General features: G+C 49.4%; 4 protein-coding genes across 4 annotated transcripts; 2 read left to right on the top strand and 2 right to left on the bottom strand.

Moving 5' to 3' along the window:
* Positions 1 to 2,222: 2,222 nt before the first annotated feature.
* Positions 2,223 to 3,389, top strand: Pdw03_4405 (Glycoside hydrolase family 71; the record flags this gene model as incomplete). The annotated part of the gene is made up of 4 exons (XM_066100737.1): positions 2,223 to 2,283; positions 2,335 to 2,695; positions 2,886 to 3,227; positions 3,383 to 3,389. The coding sequence occupies 4 exons, from the start codon at positions 2,223 to 2,225 to the stop codon at positions 3,387 to 3,389; spliced, it is 771 nt and encodes a 256-aa protein (XP_065956137.1).
* Positions 3,390 to 5,100: 1,711 nt separating this feature from the next.
* Pdw03_4404 (Peptidase (PNG1), putative) lies at positions 5,101 to 6,503 on the bottom strand (the record flags this gene model as incomplete). Its single annotated transcript, XM_014675698.1, has 2 exons — positions 5,101 to 5,908; positions 5,971 to 6,503. 2 exons carry the CDS (start codon positions 6,501 to 6,503, stop codon positions 5,101 to 5,103), a joined length of 1,341 nt encoding a protein of 446 aa, XP_014531184.1.
* A 4,000-nt stretch (positions 6,504 to 10,503) lies between these two features.
* Positions 10,504 to 13,358, top strand: Pdw03_4403 (Alpha,alpha-trehalose phosphate synthase subunit, putative; the record flags this gene model as incomplete). The annotated part of the gene is made up of 5 exons (XM_066100736.1): positions 10,504 to 10,526; positions 10,581 to 11,904; positions 11,961 to 12,165; positions 12,225 to 12,250; positions 12,318 to 13,358. The coding sequence occupies 5 exons, from the start codon at positions 10,504 to 10,506 to the stop codon at positions 13,356 to 13,358; spliced, it is 2,619 nt and encodes an 872-aa protein (XP_065956136.1).
* A 603-nt stretch (positions 13,359 to 13,961) lies between these two features.
* Positions 13,962 to 16,417, bottom strand: Pdw03_4402 (Chromatin assembly factor 1 subunit B, putative; the record flags this gene model as incomplete). Its single annotated transcript, XM_014675701.1, has 6 exons — positions 13,962 to 14,589; positions 14,644 to 15,736; positions 15,793 to 16,029; positions 16,079 to 16,181; positions 16,237 to 16,252; positions 16,314 to 16,417. The coding sequence occupies 6 exons, from the start codon at positions 16,415 to 16,417 to the stop codon at positions 13,962 to 13,964; spliced, it is 2,181 nt and encodes a 726-aa protein (XP_014531187.1).
* Positions 16,418 to 16,799: the final 382 nt, after the last annotated feature.

Below are 16,799 nucleotides of genomic sequence, written 5' to 3'. Positions count from 1 at the left end.
GAACTTTTGGCCCCCAATGTTCATCCAACGTCGGTGTCTGGCAGCCTCTACAGCATCCACATGGAAGGCGTCAATCCTCTTTCTTTTTTTTATCTTTGAGAGGTACGGAGTGCCCTGTACGCCTTTGCATTTACTGCACCCTCGGTCTGTGGCTTAGGTCAGCCCAATCCAACAAACTTGACCTCGGAAGACGTTCGATGGGATGGCTGAGCATCCTTGTCAATACTAATGCACGCGATTTTCCGACACAGTCGTATAAGCCACCCCAAAGTCTCTAACCTTGCACGAGATTCTCTAATCCTCTCTGTCTAGCCGAAACTATCTCAGAAACGACCGGGCACCCCCTCTGTCGGCCATGGCAAATATAGGACGGTAACCAACCGCTCAACGCCGCCTACGTCAGTTTGTCGGTGGATTCTCTGATATAATATAAAGTAGATGCCCGGATTGTGATCTATCGCACTTATATAGGCCGAGAGGAGGGGACATAGGGACACTCAAAGCCTTTTATCTTGGGGTTTAACCCCACCCCCCACTCGGGCTGGTCGAGAGCATCCTGCGGTTTTGTTTCACAATGCGCTCCCAAAGTACTCCGTGCTCCTTATTGGTTTTCTCATATCCACTCTCGCCTCCTTTTTACCGTTGGAATGATGCAGTCTACCACAGAGATACCAGCCAACTTATCCTTTATCTTTCAAGCCTACCGGGGTTAGCATCTGGACTCATATACTCAGATGTGCCCAGCTCAAAGATGGCATGGAGCCCTGAAGCAATAAAATTGCAGGAGCCAACCTCCAACAGGGGAAAGGAAGTTTAGGCAAATGGTTGCTATCTCAAATGAACCTGACCGCAGGTTTCATGACAAGGATGTTGTGTTTGAAGAGGTCCTAGCGGAAATTGATCGACAGGTGCCTTTGCCCGCGTCGCTAACGATGCAAAGACTCATTGATCAAAGGGAGCTGTGCAATGATGAAAAGAGACACCAGCTTTGTTGCAAACTGCAAATCTGTCGTTATGAGAGCTTGGTGGAAGCGTCAATCATTTCTACTCTACCGCCAGCGACAGAGTTCGAACTCTGTAAAACCTGCACATCACCTATCGATAAATACGAGGTGTAACTCAACTTGAGTTGCAAGTTGCTCAAGACTCTCACAGGTACAGATCAAAAAGGCGGGTTCATCTACCTCATCTGTCACTCTCGAGAACCAAAAATGTTCCAAAGTCGGATGCACCACAAACCCCGAGACGAGTTTTGGCAGCCACGAACAGTGCCAAAGCTCAGCGTATTAAAAAGGAATTAGGACCCTATGTCTATCGCATTGAGCAGCATTTCTGTGCCGAATTTTCCCCAAAGCATGATAGTCTCGAAGAAAAATGCAAACGATACAATGAGAGTCATAAGGAATGGCTCCAAGTCAGCGAAGCAAAATTGGTACATTTCACCATATGGGTTCAATTTGCCAAAGCCGACAAGACATCCTACGAGAATGGTCGCTTCACGTCCAAGACCGTCGCGTGACCATTGCTAGCAATGGACTTCAAGCCTCCGACGAGAGCGCGGCCCTTCCTGGTTATAGCGAAGCAGACCACTCATGTCCCGTCTTGTCCTTCACCGCTTGTCTTCCTGCTGCTCGCGTGGATTAGATTTCTTCCACTTATGGTTTTCCGTTCTTTCCTAGTGTATTCAGAGGCTGGCTTTGAACGTCCTTATAAGGCGGCAGCTTAGATCGGAAAATCTCACGCGGTAGAAGAAATCCACAACATCAAGGTTCCTCAGCATTGTAAGGTGGAACGTGAGATAGGAATATGAAGAGCAGTAACGGATGGTCACAAGCCAACTGCTTTTGAACGACATCGAGTTAATGTTGGAGAGAGGATAGAGTCCAACGGAGTATCGAACGCGGTACGGCATGTTCAAAAGGATCTACAGACAGCCCGAGTTATTTTCTTCCGCACTTCCTTTCTCGTTCTCTTTCTCATTTCAGAAACATATAACCACCTCATGAACTCGATCCTATGCCGCTTCTACCCTCACCGACTCTTTGGCCCTTAACCGGACCGCTTGGCGCTGCCCTTTCGGATTGATGGGAACGTGTCGTACCCCATAGGGTCAGCAGATGCAGACAGGTCTTGTGGTATTATTTATGAAGCAACCTCGCTGTCCCTTGTCACTATCTCTCTGTTTATGATTCTAACGAGGACCAACAGAGTTCCTATCAACAATGGCCCGTATCAAACACGGGGTCTTCTCATGGGAGGATGTGCTGCTTCAGCGGTATCAGAGTAAATCACTGTCTATCCTTGTCTTGACTCTCTCTAACAGACTTGAAACAGGCCACAAACCCTCTCCCCTCCCCCGTCGCCAAACAATAGAAAGCCCCTCCCCCCAACTCCGAAGCCGACTCCTCACCCGGCTATCACCGGAGCTTCGGCTACTGATCTGGGAATTTGTCCTGGCCGACCAACGAATCCACATCATCCAATGCAGCAAGCAGCGACTCAGACACGTGGTGTGTCCATGTGCGCTCGGGCCTAAAACCAAGTCTTCATCCCCCAAACGCCACACACGCCAGAGCAGCAATTTATTCTGCGAGATCTGCCATGGCACGGGCATCTCCCAGCCGGCCAAAGAAGCCGATCTCCTCCGCTGGAACAAGGTTAAGCTACTGGGTCTAGCGTTGACTTGTCGGCAGATGTATGGTTGAAACATTTATCCTTCCCTTTCCCTTTCCCTTCCCTTTCCCTTTCCCTTTCCCTTCCCCCTCCCCCTATCCGACGTCCCCTGTGCAATATGCATACCTCTCCTGCTCACCTCTCAGGGGAGATCTACACTCAATCCTCCCCCACTCCCAATACTGATAAACTCCCCGCTCCCCCCCTCCCAGATACCATGAATCCATCCCCCTCCTCTATACCCTCCCAACCCTAGAATTCAGTAACCCCTGGACCCTCCCATATCTCCTTCCAACGATCCCGCCAGAACACCGGGACCGCATCCGCGCCATCGAGCTACGCTGGTCCTTCCCAGGCCACTGGTTACCGAGCAAGGACTCCGTGCGCGCGGTGTATGTGTCCGCTGGACGAGCGCAATGGAGTGAAACGTGCCGGGCTGTATCCCAACTGGGATCACTGCGGTCATTCGTGCTCGTGTTGGAGAGTAGTTGGTTCAGCGAGCCTGTTGAGAAACTGGCGGGGTTTTTGGAGCCTTTGAAGGGGGTGGTTGTGAGGTCTGTTTCGAGACGGGGTTGGGATTCGGAGTATTGGGAATGCAGTGGGAAGAAGGATTATGGGGATGTTGATGGGGAGGGGGAGGGGGAGGGGGAGGGGGAGGGGGAGGGGCAGGGGGGGTTCAGTTCGGATGACGACTCTTGTAAGAGTTTAGGGTCTGATTCCGGGTCGCTTTCTTCTATGGGGGCTTGCGATTCGAATGCTACGGCTATGGCTGGGTCTCGGGGAAGTTGGGAGCTGAGGCTGCAGGGTCAGTCTTATTATTTGCATCAATTGGATCGTATAGGGGCAGATCTTCGTCGGAGGGGCATCGACTGCTGGATCTCAGCGGTGTGAGGTACACAATGATGCTCATTCAAGATCCGCAATGGCGTGATGAATTCCTGTTTGGTGTATGTTGCGATGATCGTCTAGTTAATAGACGATGTACGTTGAACATGGCGTCGTCACGTTCTTATTTTTTTTGGGGGGGGGGATGGCGTGTTTCGGTATCACTTCGGAGTATGTGGCAGATCTACATCCTAGCATCGGAACATCGGAGTTTCGTCGACACATACTCGGGCATCTAATTCTGTACGTTCCAGGTATGTCGATCCTATCCGAAATTATATACTCTGTACAACAAATCCTATGTATTCCGTACGACCTTGCAATATACAACATACACAACGGAGATCCTCGGCCTTTTCTCATCTCTCCCTATAAAATACTCTCCACCCATTCAGGTGAGACCCTGGACCCACCATGACGAGCCTATAAATACATCTAGTCGAAATTGAACACGTGTTTCGCCTGGTGTGAAATAGGAATGGTGTACGGAGGAGATTCAACATGAAATCCAGTCTGATCTCTCCATTCCCGGCACAAAGTATGATGTACATTACACAGCGTACATGGGTACAGAGTCCCCTACTGTCTCCTATGGTTCACGGGGTTATGATGATATGTGATGTCGCCAGGGGGAAAAACTCTGAACTCGACTCCACTGGCGGCGCTAGGGAGAGCGCGGGGAAGATTGCTCATCACAATCAAACTGGTAGCTTTGTAATTTATCCATGGAGGGGATACGAAGTATACAAAAGAATCAGAAAAGCTTGGTGTTGAATGGGGCAAGCACACTGGTAGACAAGGAAATTGACCCTTGAAAAAAGCTGGTCAGGTATATGAGGATAAAGATCGGACTGGCGATCCTGCCAGAACATGCAAAAAAAAAAAAAAAAAAAAAAGCTTCCCATGACTCGTACATTGTATTTTCGGGCGGTCTCCACAAATTTATTAGCAATAGAAAAATTGAGCAAAGAGAAAGAGAGAAGATATCGTTGTCACCATAGACACCATGCAAAACCCGTGAAGCGAGGACCCCAGGTGTAACCCATATTAAAGTGAAAGATAGCCGGGACAAAAGCAGGATCCGGATGTAGGATCGAAGAGAAGAGCAAGGGAGTGGAAGATATCGGCGTGATCGGAGCGTAGGAAAGTAGTTGCAAGGTCGATGATCAGGGATACGATGGGTCAATCTCGCCAGACATTGTGGACAGGCCGGCCCGGGGCCAGCCGGTCCAAGTCTGCGGTCGCAGATGCTTGAATCATGGTCAAGATAGCAAAGTTGTCCATCTATTGCTGACGCCCAGGGACGTCAGCGGCGCGGACAAAATTGCCGAGCGCGACCGCAATGGCTGTGGTCAATGATCAGAACCAATATGGCCTGAGGGTTTCTCGAACATCGCTGCGCCCGGCTAGTCCTCCGATGCGAGAAAGGGGGCTATGGAATAATGAATATCCAGGTCGCAGAGTCATTCGATGGGTGGTGTGGCTGATGTAAAATTCCAAAAGCCAAGGGGTTGATGTGAAGCCAGTTTACTAGCAGAGATTTTACCGTCCTTCACGGGAACGGTCGGGTCCTGAGTTACCATGGCCTCGCGCGGCGAGCCACTCGGTCGAGGCCTCCTGGCGAGCACCTGGGTGTTTCTGGTCCTCGGGGCGACCGACGAGACCCTGTGGGAGCATATTGTTTATCTCTGCTGCCAGAGCAGATGCCATGTAGCATCGGAGTTCCTTCTCTTCACGCTCATCTTCCTTGATCAGGCGGCGTTGGTCGGTCTTGGACATGTTCTCGCGACGCTTGCGTCGGATTTCGTGAATGGACCACAGAACAACTTCTTCAGGGGCGCGATTGCGAGGGCTTCCGTGTCGGGAGAAGTTACGAACGTAGCGGCGGGTAACATCGGTCGCACCGTCGATGGAGAAGGCCACACAGTAAGAGATCTTGCGTTGCCATCCTTCGGTATACAGACGAGGCTGGTCCCAGGCACCCTCACAGGCATCGACATGCACCCATCGCCGCTGGTGTTCAGAGTACACTTCGGTCCAGACGTAGTCCTCGGAATTCCAGACCCAACGGACTCGAGCCCCCACTGCGCGACAGAACATGCTGAAGCAGTTGGCCCATTCGCCAACCCTGCCTCGTCGAGATTGTAGCAATTGCCACACGTCAGAATACCGCGGAAATCGCTCGTGGGCGGAACAAGTAGTATCGGAGCAACGGTACAGCTCGACTCGGGTTGCGCCCCGAGCGGTCTCGTCGGGGGTGGGAGGGGTCATGCCTTGGGCGATCGTGGGCATGTGGCATTTGGAGCATGGAGGATTGTTGACAAATTGGAAAAATGACCCCTTGAACCATCTGGATAAAGATATGTTAGCAAGGGCGAAATGAGTCTAGACCATCTAGGGATTCCAACATACCTTAACAATGCTCGGATCACACAATCTTGGTAGCCCCATTCCGGCTTCCCTGCGACGCTGGCGGCCTGAGCCTGCATAATTTGGGATTCTTCCTCGGCCTCGGAATATAGGCGATCAAGCGGAATGACGCACAACGCTTCATCCAAAAGACCCGGATTTTCGTACTTGGTTGGTGTAACTGATAACCCCTTCAATAAATTGTAAAATTTGAGTGAAGCTGCATCCTGTGGAGGCGATGGCATGATAGGAAGACCGCGTAGTGCTGATGAGGTTGTGGATGGCTTTTGGGAGGGAGCAGCGGCAGGGGTGCCTGACGTGGGAGGCGGTGGTGGAGCTCGTGTCGGTGGCGGTGGGATTGACGAACTGGACATCGGAGACGGTGATGGCGATGGCGAGTGATTATGCGAACGAGAAGGTTCATGAAGTCGGTTGAGTCGTTTCGTGCGCATCAGCTGCTCGAATTCGTGGGTTAGAGAGGAGGCGTCATAGCCACTTGGGGCAGGCTGGGTAGCCCGATGTCTGCCGTCCGCCATAGTCGATGAGGAAGTCACGGCCGACTTGCAAGACGATGAATATGGAGATCCAGAATGATACGAAATGGGTGAATAGTCGAGCTTGGGCGAAATGGGTCCAATTTGACCCAAAATTGGAGGGGGGGAAAGAAGAGAATCAGAAAGGGATGCCAGAGACGAGTAGTAAAGAAGGGACTACCTCGCTCGTATTGACGTAGCACTTGAAAATCACACTCTCTTGTTGGAGAGTCAAGAAAAGAAAGAAAGACAGGCCCTTGGATAGCGAGAGAGGGAGAAAGAGAGAGGACAAGAGTACGGAGTACGCAGTATTACGAGCGTCGTCAGCATCTGGCCCCAATCACGGGCCCCGCGGCCAAGCCGCGTGTGCGAAAACGAAAAAAAAAAAAGCCAAGAGAAAAGACCCTTTTTCCCCGTAATTTCCGAAATTTCCGTAATTTGTGTATTTTTTGGCATCCGTGAACACGTAACGTCCACATCCAGATTTTCGTGGATCGTTGTCAGTTTTCTTGGCGTTGTCTATACTTTGGCTTGAAGGCTTCTATATCCTTTTTCAGTTCTTGACTTGATCACTCGGTACTTATCAATTCCCTTTTTTTTTCGGTAAACAGGATACATCTGAATTACAGGATGTACAACACATGAGTCAGAAAAGATGACGACCCTATCTATACCCTAACCTGGTTCGTCACGCAATAAATAAAGCCTCCTAAGGTTGTCGTTAATAGGATAGTCACGGTTGGGCACAACAATGAAGATCAATAACCTTTGAGGGTTTAATAAGGCGATGATCAAAGCTTGTGGTCTGATTGGTTTATATTCAAGAGCATTTTGTACAGAGTACATTGAATTTACTTTGTACTCCGTATGGAGTACCAGTTCAACATTAAGCTAAAGACAAGAGAAAAAAAAAAAAAGAAAAATTTGATTATTGAAGATAGGGTTGTAGGGCCAACGCGCGGCCAAGGTACGAAAGCTCAATTCTTCCGTCCGCTTTTCCACTCAAAAGGCTGGAGACGCGCAAGCGTCCGTCTTGGCATTTCACACGATCGGGGCTGCTAAGCCGCTTTAAGGCGGTGCGTTTAGCCTAATGAGGATTAGCGTCTGACCCAACGAAGCCCAATGAAGGGGGGGGGGCTTCCAAGGCATCTTCGTCTTCCCTGGTATGAATGTGATTGTCCCGTGCAACGTGAGATCGTAGTTCTCGGCACACTCAATCGCTCATAGGAATGGGAATGTGAGATTCATATCTCGATGGGGTGTAAAAATAATCTGTACTCCGTGATAAAGTGCGGATCATTAGGGCTAGCCCGTTCGCTGTCTAACGCTACAACCCGCAGGAACTCGACCTCCATCGCCAATCACAACAACCTGTATGAATCACACCCACGAAGACCCTGAACACACGTGTTCCAATTTTGGAAGTTTCCCTTCCCCTTTATAGTTAGGCGAAGGATTTGGCCGTGTCGATCTACCTCGTACTAGTTCAACTCGCTTGTCTTCAAACCCCGCGCTCTGGATACATCGTACGCAATGAGCGGACGTGCATATGAAGAATCAGGGGTTGCGGAAGGTTCTATTCTATACAACATGCAACATACCTTACGCTGCTCACCAAATTGGTACGGTCTACCTAGGTTGCAGGCTCAACGGCACTTATAACCCGCCAGGTTCGGGTGCAAGGATGCAGGGCCAACAATTAGATCATAGTTAGGATTACGTTCGCTGTGGTATGTCAATGATACAGATAACACTCCATACTATAATCATGCTAGTATTTTAGGTTCTCCAGATCCGAGATTCAGCCTTGAAATCGATCACTTTGCATGATTCGGGAAATAACTGACCAGGCGTTCTATCTGGGGAAACCGATCCGCCGTCGTTTCATCTTCTGAGCCGCGTTTGAGCCTAGTAATATTCTAAGGTTATGCTCGGTGGCTGTGCGAGCGAACGGGTTATTGTTGTGTACGGTCACCTCAGCTAAAAAAAAAACCACCAGACGTGTCTATCAAATTTTTGAAGCCTTTGTTTCTCCTACTTGCATGTTGATGTTCCCTATAGTTCGTTAGTTCCGATGCCGAGAAAAGGTCTTGATGCTTAGCTCCGATGGCGCGAGCTCCAATTTCGCCCCAAAAAAAAAACTGGGTCGTTTGCATGAGATACCAATTGGTATTTTTTGGTTGATCGCTCTGATTGGATTGGATTTTGATTTTTGACCAATGTACGGAGTATGTGATTTTCTCTTCTCATCGGCAGTATTGACCGTAATGAGAAGAACAGTTGGGTCGTGCTACCTCGAACCAGGTGAAAGGCGATTCGTACGCGACACGCAAGGCACTCAAATTGGCACTGATGATTGCCATGGGATTGGTACATCAATGCTACAAGCGAAGGGGAAAATGCAGAGCTCCAAAGCAATTTGGGCTTCACGAGCCGAGCGAGCCAATTGTCCCCGGACGCCAAGAGCCAAGACCTCCTGTCTCTCCTGGGTCTCTTGACTTTCTTGCTTGAATGATTTATTAAACTAAGACACGGCCTGTCCTGCAGGCCTGCTGTCGTATCCCATGAGCTTGGCTCTGTCTTTTCAAGGTGTCGCGACTACATGCACCGTCGATACTCCATACCCGTGGTATCCTGAGCGTAGCACATCTGGTTTCCATGCATCGATGATAGCCTTTCAATACATGCGCGTCACTCTTCAGATCTCGAATATCTATCAACCCTGTGACACTGTGATGATAACGGTATCCTCAAGCTGACGTGGCGGGGTGCCGTCCTCGGCCAAGAAGAGAGGACACGCACGCGGCATAGGTGTACAGCTGACTTCTTGAGCATGGCCTTACGCTGACATGGTTCGACATTTTACTCCATGCGGTATTTTGTTTAACTCGAGGGCGATTCCGACGGACATGCGGAATGATAGCGTTAGCTCGTGTGGACTACGTCATGCGCTAATCCACTCTAGCTCGGTCGTTGTCGCAAGCTCATTGATTAGATTTTTTTTTTCGCGCCTTATCAGCCGACCCGTTTAAAAAAGATGGTCTAGGTTGGCAAAATGCCGTCGGACTATGCTCAACCATGCGCGCCTCTTACCATATACTGCTGAGCTATTGAGGAACATTAAGCCTAGAGAACATGCTAGAAGACACTTTGAAAAATCCGTAGAACTATGTATAGAGGAGAGAGGAGTTGCGTCTCGCCATCAACCAATAGACTGCTAGTAATAATCGATGTCCTTCAGTGGTTTTGTGTGGCGTACTCCTTATCTACAAGGCCTATTTTTGTAAGGCTAATCTTTTCCTTTGCCTACACCCTTTGTCATTACATGAAGGGCTCATAATCGGTTGTGATTCACTATTGCAATGAGGTCAACGGTCATACACTTGCGAGTAGGCCATGTGAAATGACTCTTTTTGATGGTTGGTCGGACGAAATCTAGACAAATTGAATAAATGCTAAAAGGAGCTGACTGCAAGCCACTCAAGCTACTCAAAGCCCACCTTGGATAATAGTCCAGCCATGGTTTTGGTCACTGAAAGAAGATGTGCAGTCTGGCGCACATAGTCAAGCATCAGCCTCTCCAAAACGTCTTAAAGTCGCTCGCGTTAACGAATTCCACTCTGCAATCAGTTTGAACGGCCATCAAATGCTAGTGGTCACAGTTGAACCAGATCAGAAAAACCTCACGATTGTAATTTGATAAAAGCCGTAGCAGGCATGTCTACAAAATGAATTTCGTGTGCAGCCTATGTTTTCACTTGTTTATCGACATTATATACGTATTCTCTCCTTTGGTTTCACAAAAGTCATTACAAGAAGTATCAAAGGATCCTACTGGAAGATTTTCAAGTACACCAGATACCAGAGCAATGGCAATAGGTTGTTCCTTCCTCTTCGAAAATTCGAGCCCCTCCATCCTCTGTCAACTATTCTTGATTTGCCTACAAGAATCGAACTCCTCAGTTACAACAGAAATACTACATTGGAGTTGCAATCTCGTTCAATGACGGTCTTCATCGCATCTTTGTGAGTTCCTTCCTCAACCTAAAAAGCTCCAGAGACTGAGAGAGATTACACCAGGTTCCTCCCTTACACTATTGATTTCCAAGTGACGGAGCCCAAGCATGGACAGCACGGGTCCATCTCTAGCTATGCAAATGTCGATGGTCCTGGATCTATTGTTGGGCGGCTGTCGGATCATCGTCTCATGGACTGTCTCCCGCTAACACCCGGGGTCACGACAGAAGATGAGATGGTGTTGAGGGGATATACTTGGCAAGTAGAAGATGAGATTCCGATTGCCAATGATCGATTATGGCACGGCCCTAGTGAGCCTCGTACTATTCACTGGGGACACAGCCGGAGATTTAATCAGCCGCCTTCCCAAGCGACAGATCCTCCAACACCGTCCATTTTGAGTAGTCGCAGCCCAGCTCAGGGACCGAAAAAGGAGTGGTATTTGGACGGATCCCAGGATCAATTGAGCATGAAATACCAGGGTAGCACGCGAGTCTCGCTCTCCGATACTGACTGGGTTGTCAAGGCCGCTGAACAAGGCCATGGAGGTCTGCAAAATGCCATACACGCCGCTGAAAGGTCGAGCTTGCTTAAGGACAGAATTTGGGTGGGCACTCTGGGCATGCCTACTGACTCATTGACAGATCTTACCAGGACAGACATCGCTGTGACCCTCCAGGATGCGTATGATTCGTTGACTGTGTTTGTGAGTGACAACGAGTTTGATGGTCATTACACCCATTTCTGTCGCACGGTCCTTTGGCCAGCCCTCCATTATCAGATGCAAGAAAGTCCTCGGCACACTGAGTACAACGGTTACTCTTGGGTCCAATACCTCAAGCTCAACAAGGCATTTGCAGAAACAATCATCAAGCACTGGAAGCCAGGCGATAGAATCTGGGTTCATGACTATCACCTTCTGGTTCTTCCTGGCCTTCTGAGGGAAAGACTACCCCAGGCCGAGATTGGGCTTTTCTTGCATACCCCGTTTCCTTCCTCTGAAATCTTTCGTTGTTTGAATCCACGCGAAGAACTTTTAGATGGGCTTCTGGGAGCCGATTTGATTGGATTTCAGACAGAGGAATATTGCAACCACTTTCTTCACTCCTGTAGCCGGCTGAGGAGGCTGGAGATCTCTGCAAATCAGGTTCACCTCAACGATCGATACATTAGTGTTGTGAATTCTCCCATGGGTATTGACCCCATGTCACTTTATATATTACGCCAATCCACCGAGGTCAAGGGTTGGATTCGCAGCATCGGTCATAAATACCAAGGGAAACACCTCATGGTAGCGCGAGACCGATTGGATGCACCCGGAGGAATCAAGCAGAAGCTTCTGGCATATGAGTTGTTTCTCAAGACCTATCCAGAATGGAGGGAGCGGGTAAGTTGGATATTTAATCTTATTGCGTGTGGCAAATATTGACAAGTTTTGTGTAGGTGGTTCTAGTCCAAGTAATGTCATCTGCATCTGAGACCCCAGAGCTGGAGGTACAGATCTCAAAGATCGCAATGAGAATCAATGCAACCTATTCAACCATCACTCACCAGCCCTTAGTCCTGGTTCGGCAAGACATCAGCCACTTTCAATTCATCGCCCTCTTAAGTGTTGCACATGTCTTCATGGCTACCAATCTGCGTGAGGGTATGAACTTGACCAGCCATGATTTTATCCACTGCCAAGATGGACAGCTTACCTCCCAGAAACATGGATCCCTAATCCTCAGCGAGTTCGTGGGTAGTGCATCCATCTTTCGAGGTTATAAGCTTCTCGTCAATCCGTGGGATTACAAACAGTGTGCCGATGCGATCAAATCTGCACTCGAGATGTCCCCTACGGAGCGGAAATTCAACTGGAATTTCCTGCTCAATTGCAAATCTCCCTATACTGCTCTCAAATGGCACACGGGGTTACAAGACGCTCTTACTAAAGCCCACGAAATACAACAAATCCGACAGACAAATAACCTCTCTCGGCTTTCACCCGATGACCTGAGAAAGGCATACCTCGCCGCCAGAGCACGGATGTTTTTCTTAGAAGACAGCGCAATCTTCGGTCCAGCTTTCGGCATGGAAGAGTCCATCCCCTCAATAGAAGCCTGTGAGACTCTACAAACACTCGCAAACGACCCCAAAAACATCCTGTACATGATCAGCAATCGGAGCATCGAGCAGCTCCAAGAAGCACTCAAAAAACTCCCCTACAGGCTCGGTTTCATAGTCGAAAACGGATGTTTTCTACGAAACCCCGAATCAGCTCAATGGATTCCATTTGTGCCCGAAAGCTCCATGAAATGGTGTGCGGGAATCAAAAAGATCATGGAACATTTCCACGAGCGAACAGAGGGCAGCCGAATCGAGGAGCGCCGCTGCTCCCTAACATTTCACTACGATGGTGCGCTCGACCGCGAAGTAGCCGCTTGCCACGCCTCCGAGTTAGCCTATCAAATCAACGGTGATCGCGGGCGTGCGGATTTCCACGTTGTCCGCGAGGCAACTTCTGTGAAGTTTGAACCGCCACACGCTGCTTTTGGAAATGGGAGAGCTGCCACCTACATTCTAGACCATCTCCCCAACGCCAGATATCCCGAATTTCTATTCGCAGCCGGTGGTTCCCGTAGTGGCGACACGCTGTTTCGGTGGGCAAATGAGTTGGCTGTTGCTCCTGTCGCATCTCGGGTTTCAAAGTCTGAGCTTGGGAAAACACTCCATGTCACCACCGTGACGACTAGCACACATGCTACCGAGGCGAGATCGGTGGTGCCATCTGATTGTTCGCTTTTGGATGTTCTAGATGAATTGTCGAATTTTACGTCGAGGGAGGAGGGGACGAAGTGACCCAACTCACACTCAGTGTTGTGATTGGCTACTATTATTATACTCAGGCGAACTGTTGTCGCTCATGTATGATAGATGATGGATCAAGAAGGGATAGGCTTCATGGTCACCTTTTTTTTAATGCTCAAGGGGGTTTGGGACATACGAACATGCGTTGGCTTATAGCTCAATGGCGGAATGAATGAGACGTCTTGAGATGTTTTATTTTGGTATTGCCCGAGAATCTGGAGAGCGGTCTTTAGATTCCGAAAGCATTGTTTTCGATAATCTCCCTAAATCGTCTACTTTAAGGCAAAAATAATACATTTTCAATCTTTATTCTCATGCCACAATTCGGGCATAGATCAAGAGGAAACATGAGCGAGAAGGTAGATCAGCTCTCACAACTCCATCCACCATAGACCCGATTGTTGTCCAAAAATTCAAAAACAAAGATAGTGCAAACACAGAACGTAGAATTTGAGGAGGATATAAAAAAAAACCATGAATCATAAGAAGTGGCAGCTGCCCAAGCAAATTGGTCATTTCATGCCTTGCATGCCGAGGCCGAGAAAAGGGTCAAGAAGCCGATGACTTGAACATAATCTCAACTTAGAACTTGTTTTACTTCGAGGATGAGGCTCCATCAGTGCCTGCCGAGATCAGGGTGGGCGCCACCCGGCGCCGCTTTGGTGGCTGCTGCAATACATGATTTTGGTCTGCCTTGCCCTCTTCTTTTTCAGACTCGCTTGCAGGTCTTGCGTCGCGCTTGCCCAGAACACTACTACCTGTCGTAGTGGGCCCGTTCTGTGGAGCGCCTGAGATGGGTGTTTGTGGTGGGGTAGTCAATGGAAGTGTTGGTGGCTGTGCAGAGTGTGTTGCTGTGACCGACGGAACAGTCCCGAGGGTCGGAGTAGGATTGTTCACGACTCCCGCGGGGGTTGGCTGCGTGGAAGGCTGTGTCACAACTGAGCACGAGGAGCTGGACCGTGCGGGGCTAGCTGGCGGTGCGGGGCCGGTATTACTTGAGGAGGCCTGGCTTGTCTTGATTGGAGATGGCACATGTGACGATGCCAATGGCGTTGGTGTCAGAAGAGGGGTGACATTCGTCGCAGGGGTACTTGGGTTTGCATTGTTGTGAGCCACAGAAGTTGGTCCTGTGTAAGTTTGACCCAACTCCCCAGGTGCAAATGAGAGTGTAGAACAGAAGCCGTCCGAGGAACTCATGATCAAGGTTAATCCATCGGCGGACCTGTTGTGCGTTAGAAAGTTATACATGGGTATTGAGCATAGAAACAGCACTTACCAAGTCAAGTCGGTGAAAGTGGCAAAATGCAAATTGCTAACAATGCATAGCGGGGTTTGTTGTTGCGTGTCATATACCAAAACAGCATCTTGAGTGGCAACGGCGTATACAATGCGATAAGGAAGTGCAAAGACCGGCGCCGAGCTCTGACCTGCTTCATTGCTGCCATCCTGGGCAGCCTTTTGAGATGGCGGAAGCTTTGATGGCTCGGCCGTCGTTGAAGATGGAAGGACCAGGTGGGGCTGGCTGGTGAAAGATGGGGCTCCTGATACCACGGGGTCTGGAAGAGATAAGAACATCTCCTCGCTCGAAGATGTATCAAGGGTTATGTTTTTGGCAGGCTGGGTACCCTGCTTCAACGTGTAAAAGACCGGGGAGCATTTGACGGCCACAGATGGCTTCTTATGTCCTGGAAGATGAGAGATCGGGGGCTTGTTGAAACCAGCCCGTGTGTAAACGTAGACTGTGTTAATGATCTCGTCTGTTGTCTTTGTAGAGTCCGTAGCTGATACGTGACTGGTCTTGAATTGGCCCGCAGGTGTGAACAGCAGGCTTCCGTCGGGAGCAAAAGTCAGTCGCCTGAAGAAAGAAGTGAACGTCTCGTTGGCATAAATGCTGGCATTCTTGACCCCCAGTCCACCAAAACTCGGGGAGGAGACCTCCAATGGTTTCACGGCGGGCAACGGGAGAGACGGAGCAGGAGATGCAGATCGCCGGATGGAAGGAGACGAGCCGAACGAAGAACGACGACTGTGTGAGACTGGAGGAGGATCCATAGGTAGGTTGGAAGCCATTGGGGTTCCCGGAGTTGAGGGAGCAGGCGAGGCAATAACAACAGAGTTTCCAGTGCTTTGTTGGGACCGGCTAGTCATCTCTGGAGGCGCAGGACTGTTGGATGCGACAAGTTTGGCAGGGAGATCCATCTTGAGAACCTTCCCGTGTGGTGTCAATGTAAATTGTCCATCTTTGGTCTTCAATGTATAAATATGAACGGACCGATCGGACGATTGAGTCGCGACGAACTCGTTAAGCGGGTCCCATGCTACACCTTGCACATAGTGAGAATGCTCAGCAATCTGTCGTACCATTTGCCCTGTAGAATTCGGTCAGCTTAGCGAGCTGTTTGGGGACTCTTCGAGAACAACTGACCAGTTTGAGCATTGTAAATCCGTGCGATGTTATCCATGCTGCCTGTAATGATAAACACACCATCGGGAGACCAGGCCAGGTCGTAGATCTCAGCACCGGATGAGCGACACATGTGCTTCACTCGCCAGGTCTCTTTATCGTCCGAGCGATCTTCGCCTAGTCCAGCTTGTGTTTGTATCTCCGAAGGGACCCATAGTAGGACATTTCCATCATCTCCGGCAGATGCCAGCATCTCCCCTGTATTTGTCAGACTTGCGGTTATCTGCTATCCTGTGCAAAAACATACCTTTGGGGCTGAAGCGGACCACATTGACGGCCTGTGTATGCTTCATCAGAGTGCTCAGATAAGAGACTCTTCTTTCCTCCCCAGTAGACTCGACTTTCCAGAGCTGTAGAACATGTCAGATCAAGGTGTGCGAAGGACGACGGAGGGCAGGTTCATACTCGGACGTTGTTATCACTAGAAAGACAGAGGTCAGTAAAAATCATTCCACGCTCTCAGAGGACAGACCAAAACCTACTTTCCAGCAGTAGCTAACCGGCCCTTGCCATTGGGATCGAAATGCACCGAGTAGATAGGGGCATTGTCATTATGCCATGAGATGAGCAACGGGGTGGCCTTCATGGCGAGCGCCGCAGCTCAGCTAGTTGAGCACCACTGGTTGTAAATCGTAAAATATGGCCTAAGGAGAGAAGGGAGAATTTCCGAGTCCAATGATGAAGGTATCTTTTTTTTTTTTTTTTGCCAGGTGATATCTGGGGTAATTTTTGAATTGGATAGGATTTAGGTCTCAGGTAAGAGGACAGGGAGGAGGAGTCATCCAAAGAGAAAAGATTTAAAAAAAAAAAAAAGAATGCGACTAGGTGTTGGATAAGGGAAGAGTTGGAGAGTTGCGAAGGTTGAAGAGAGTCGTGATTCTACGATGATGCTTCGAGTTGTTTGCGCGGGAGAACGCGACCGACGATTAGATAGGCGACGGACCAAAAGACCTTTTTTTTAAATATTT

This window comes from Penicillium digitatum, chromosome 1 (genome assembly GCF_016767815.1).
Source record: "Penicillium digitatum chromosome 1, complete sequence".
NCBI lineage: Eukaryota > Fungi > Ascomycota > Eurotiomycetes > Eurotiales > Aspergillaceae > Penicillium > Penicillium digitatum.
This window is presented reverse-complemented; position numbering and strand designations above follow the sequence as displayed.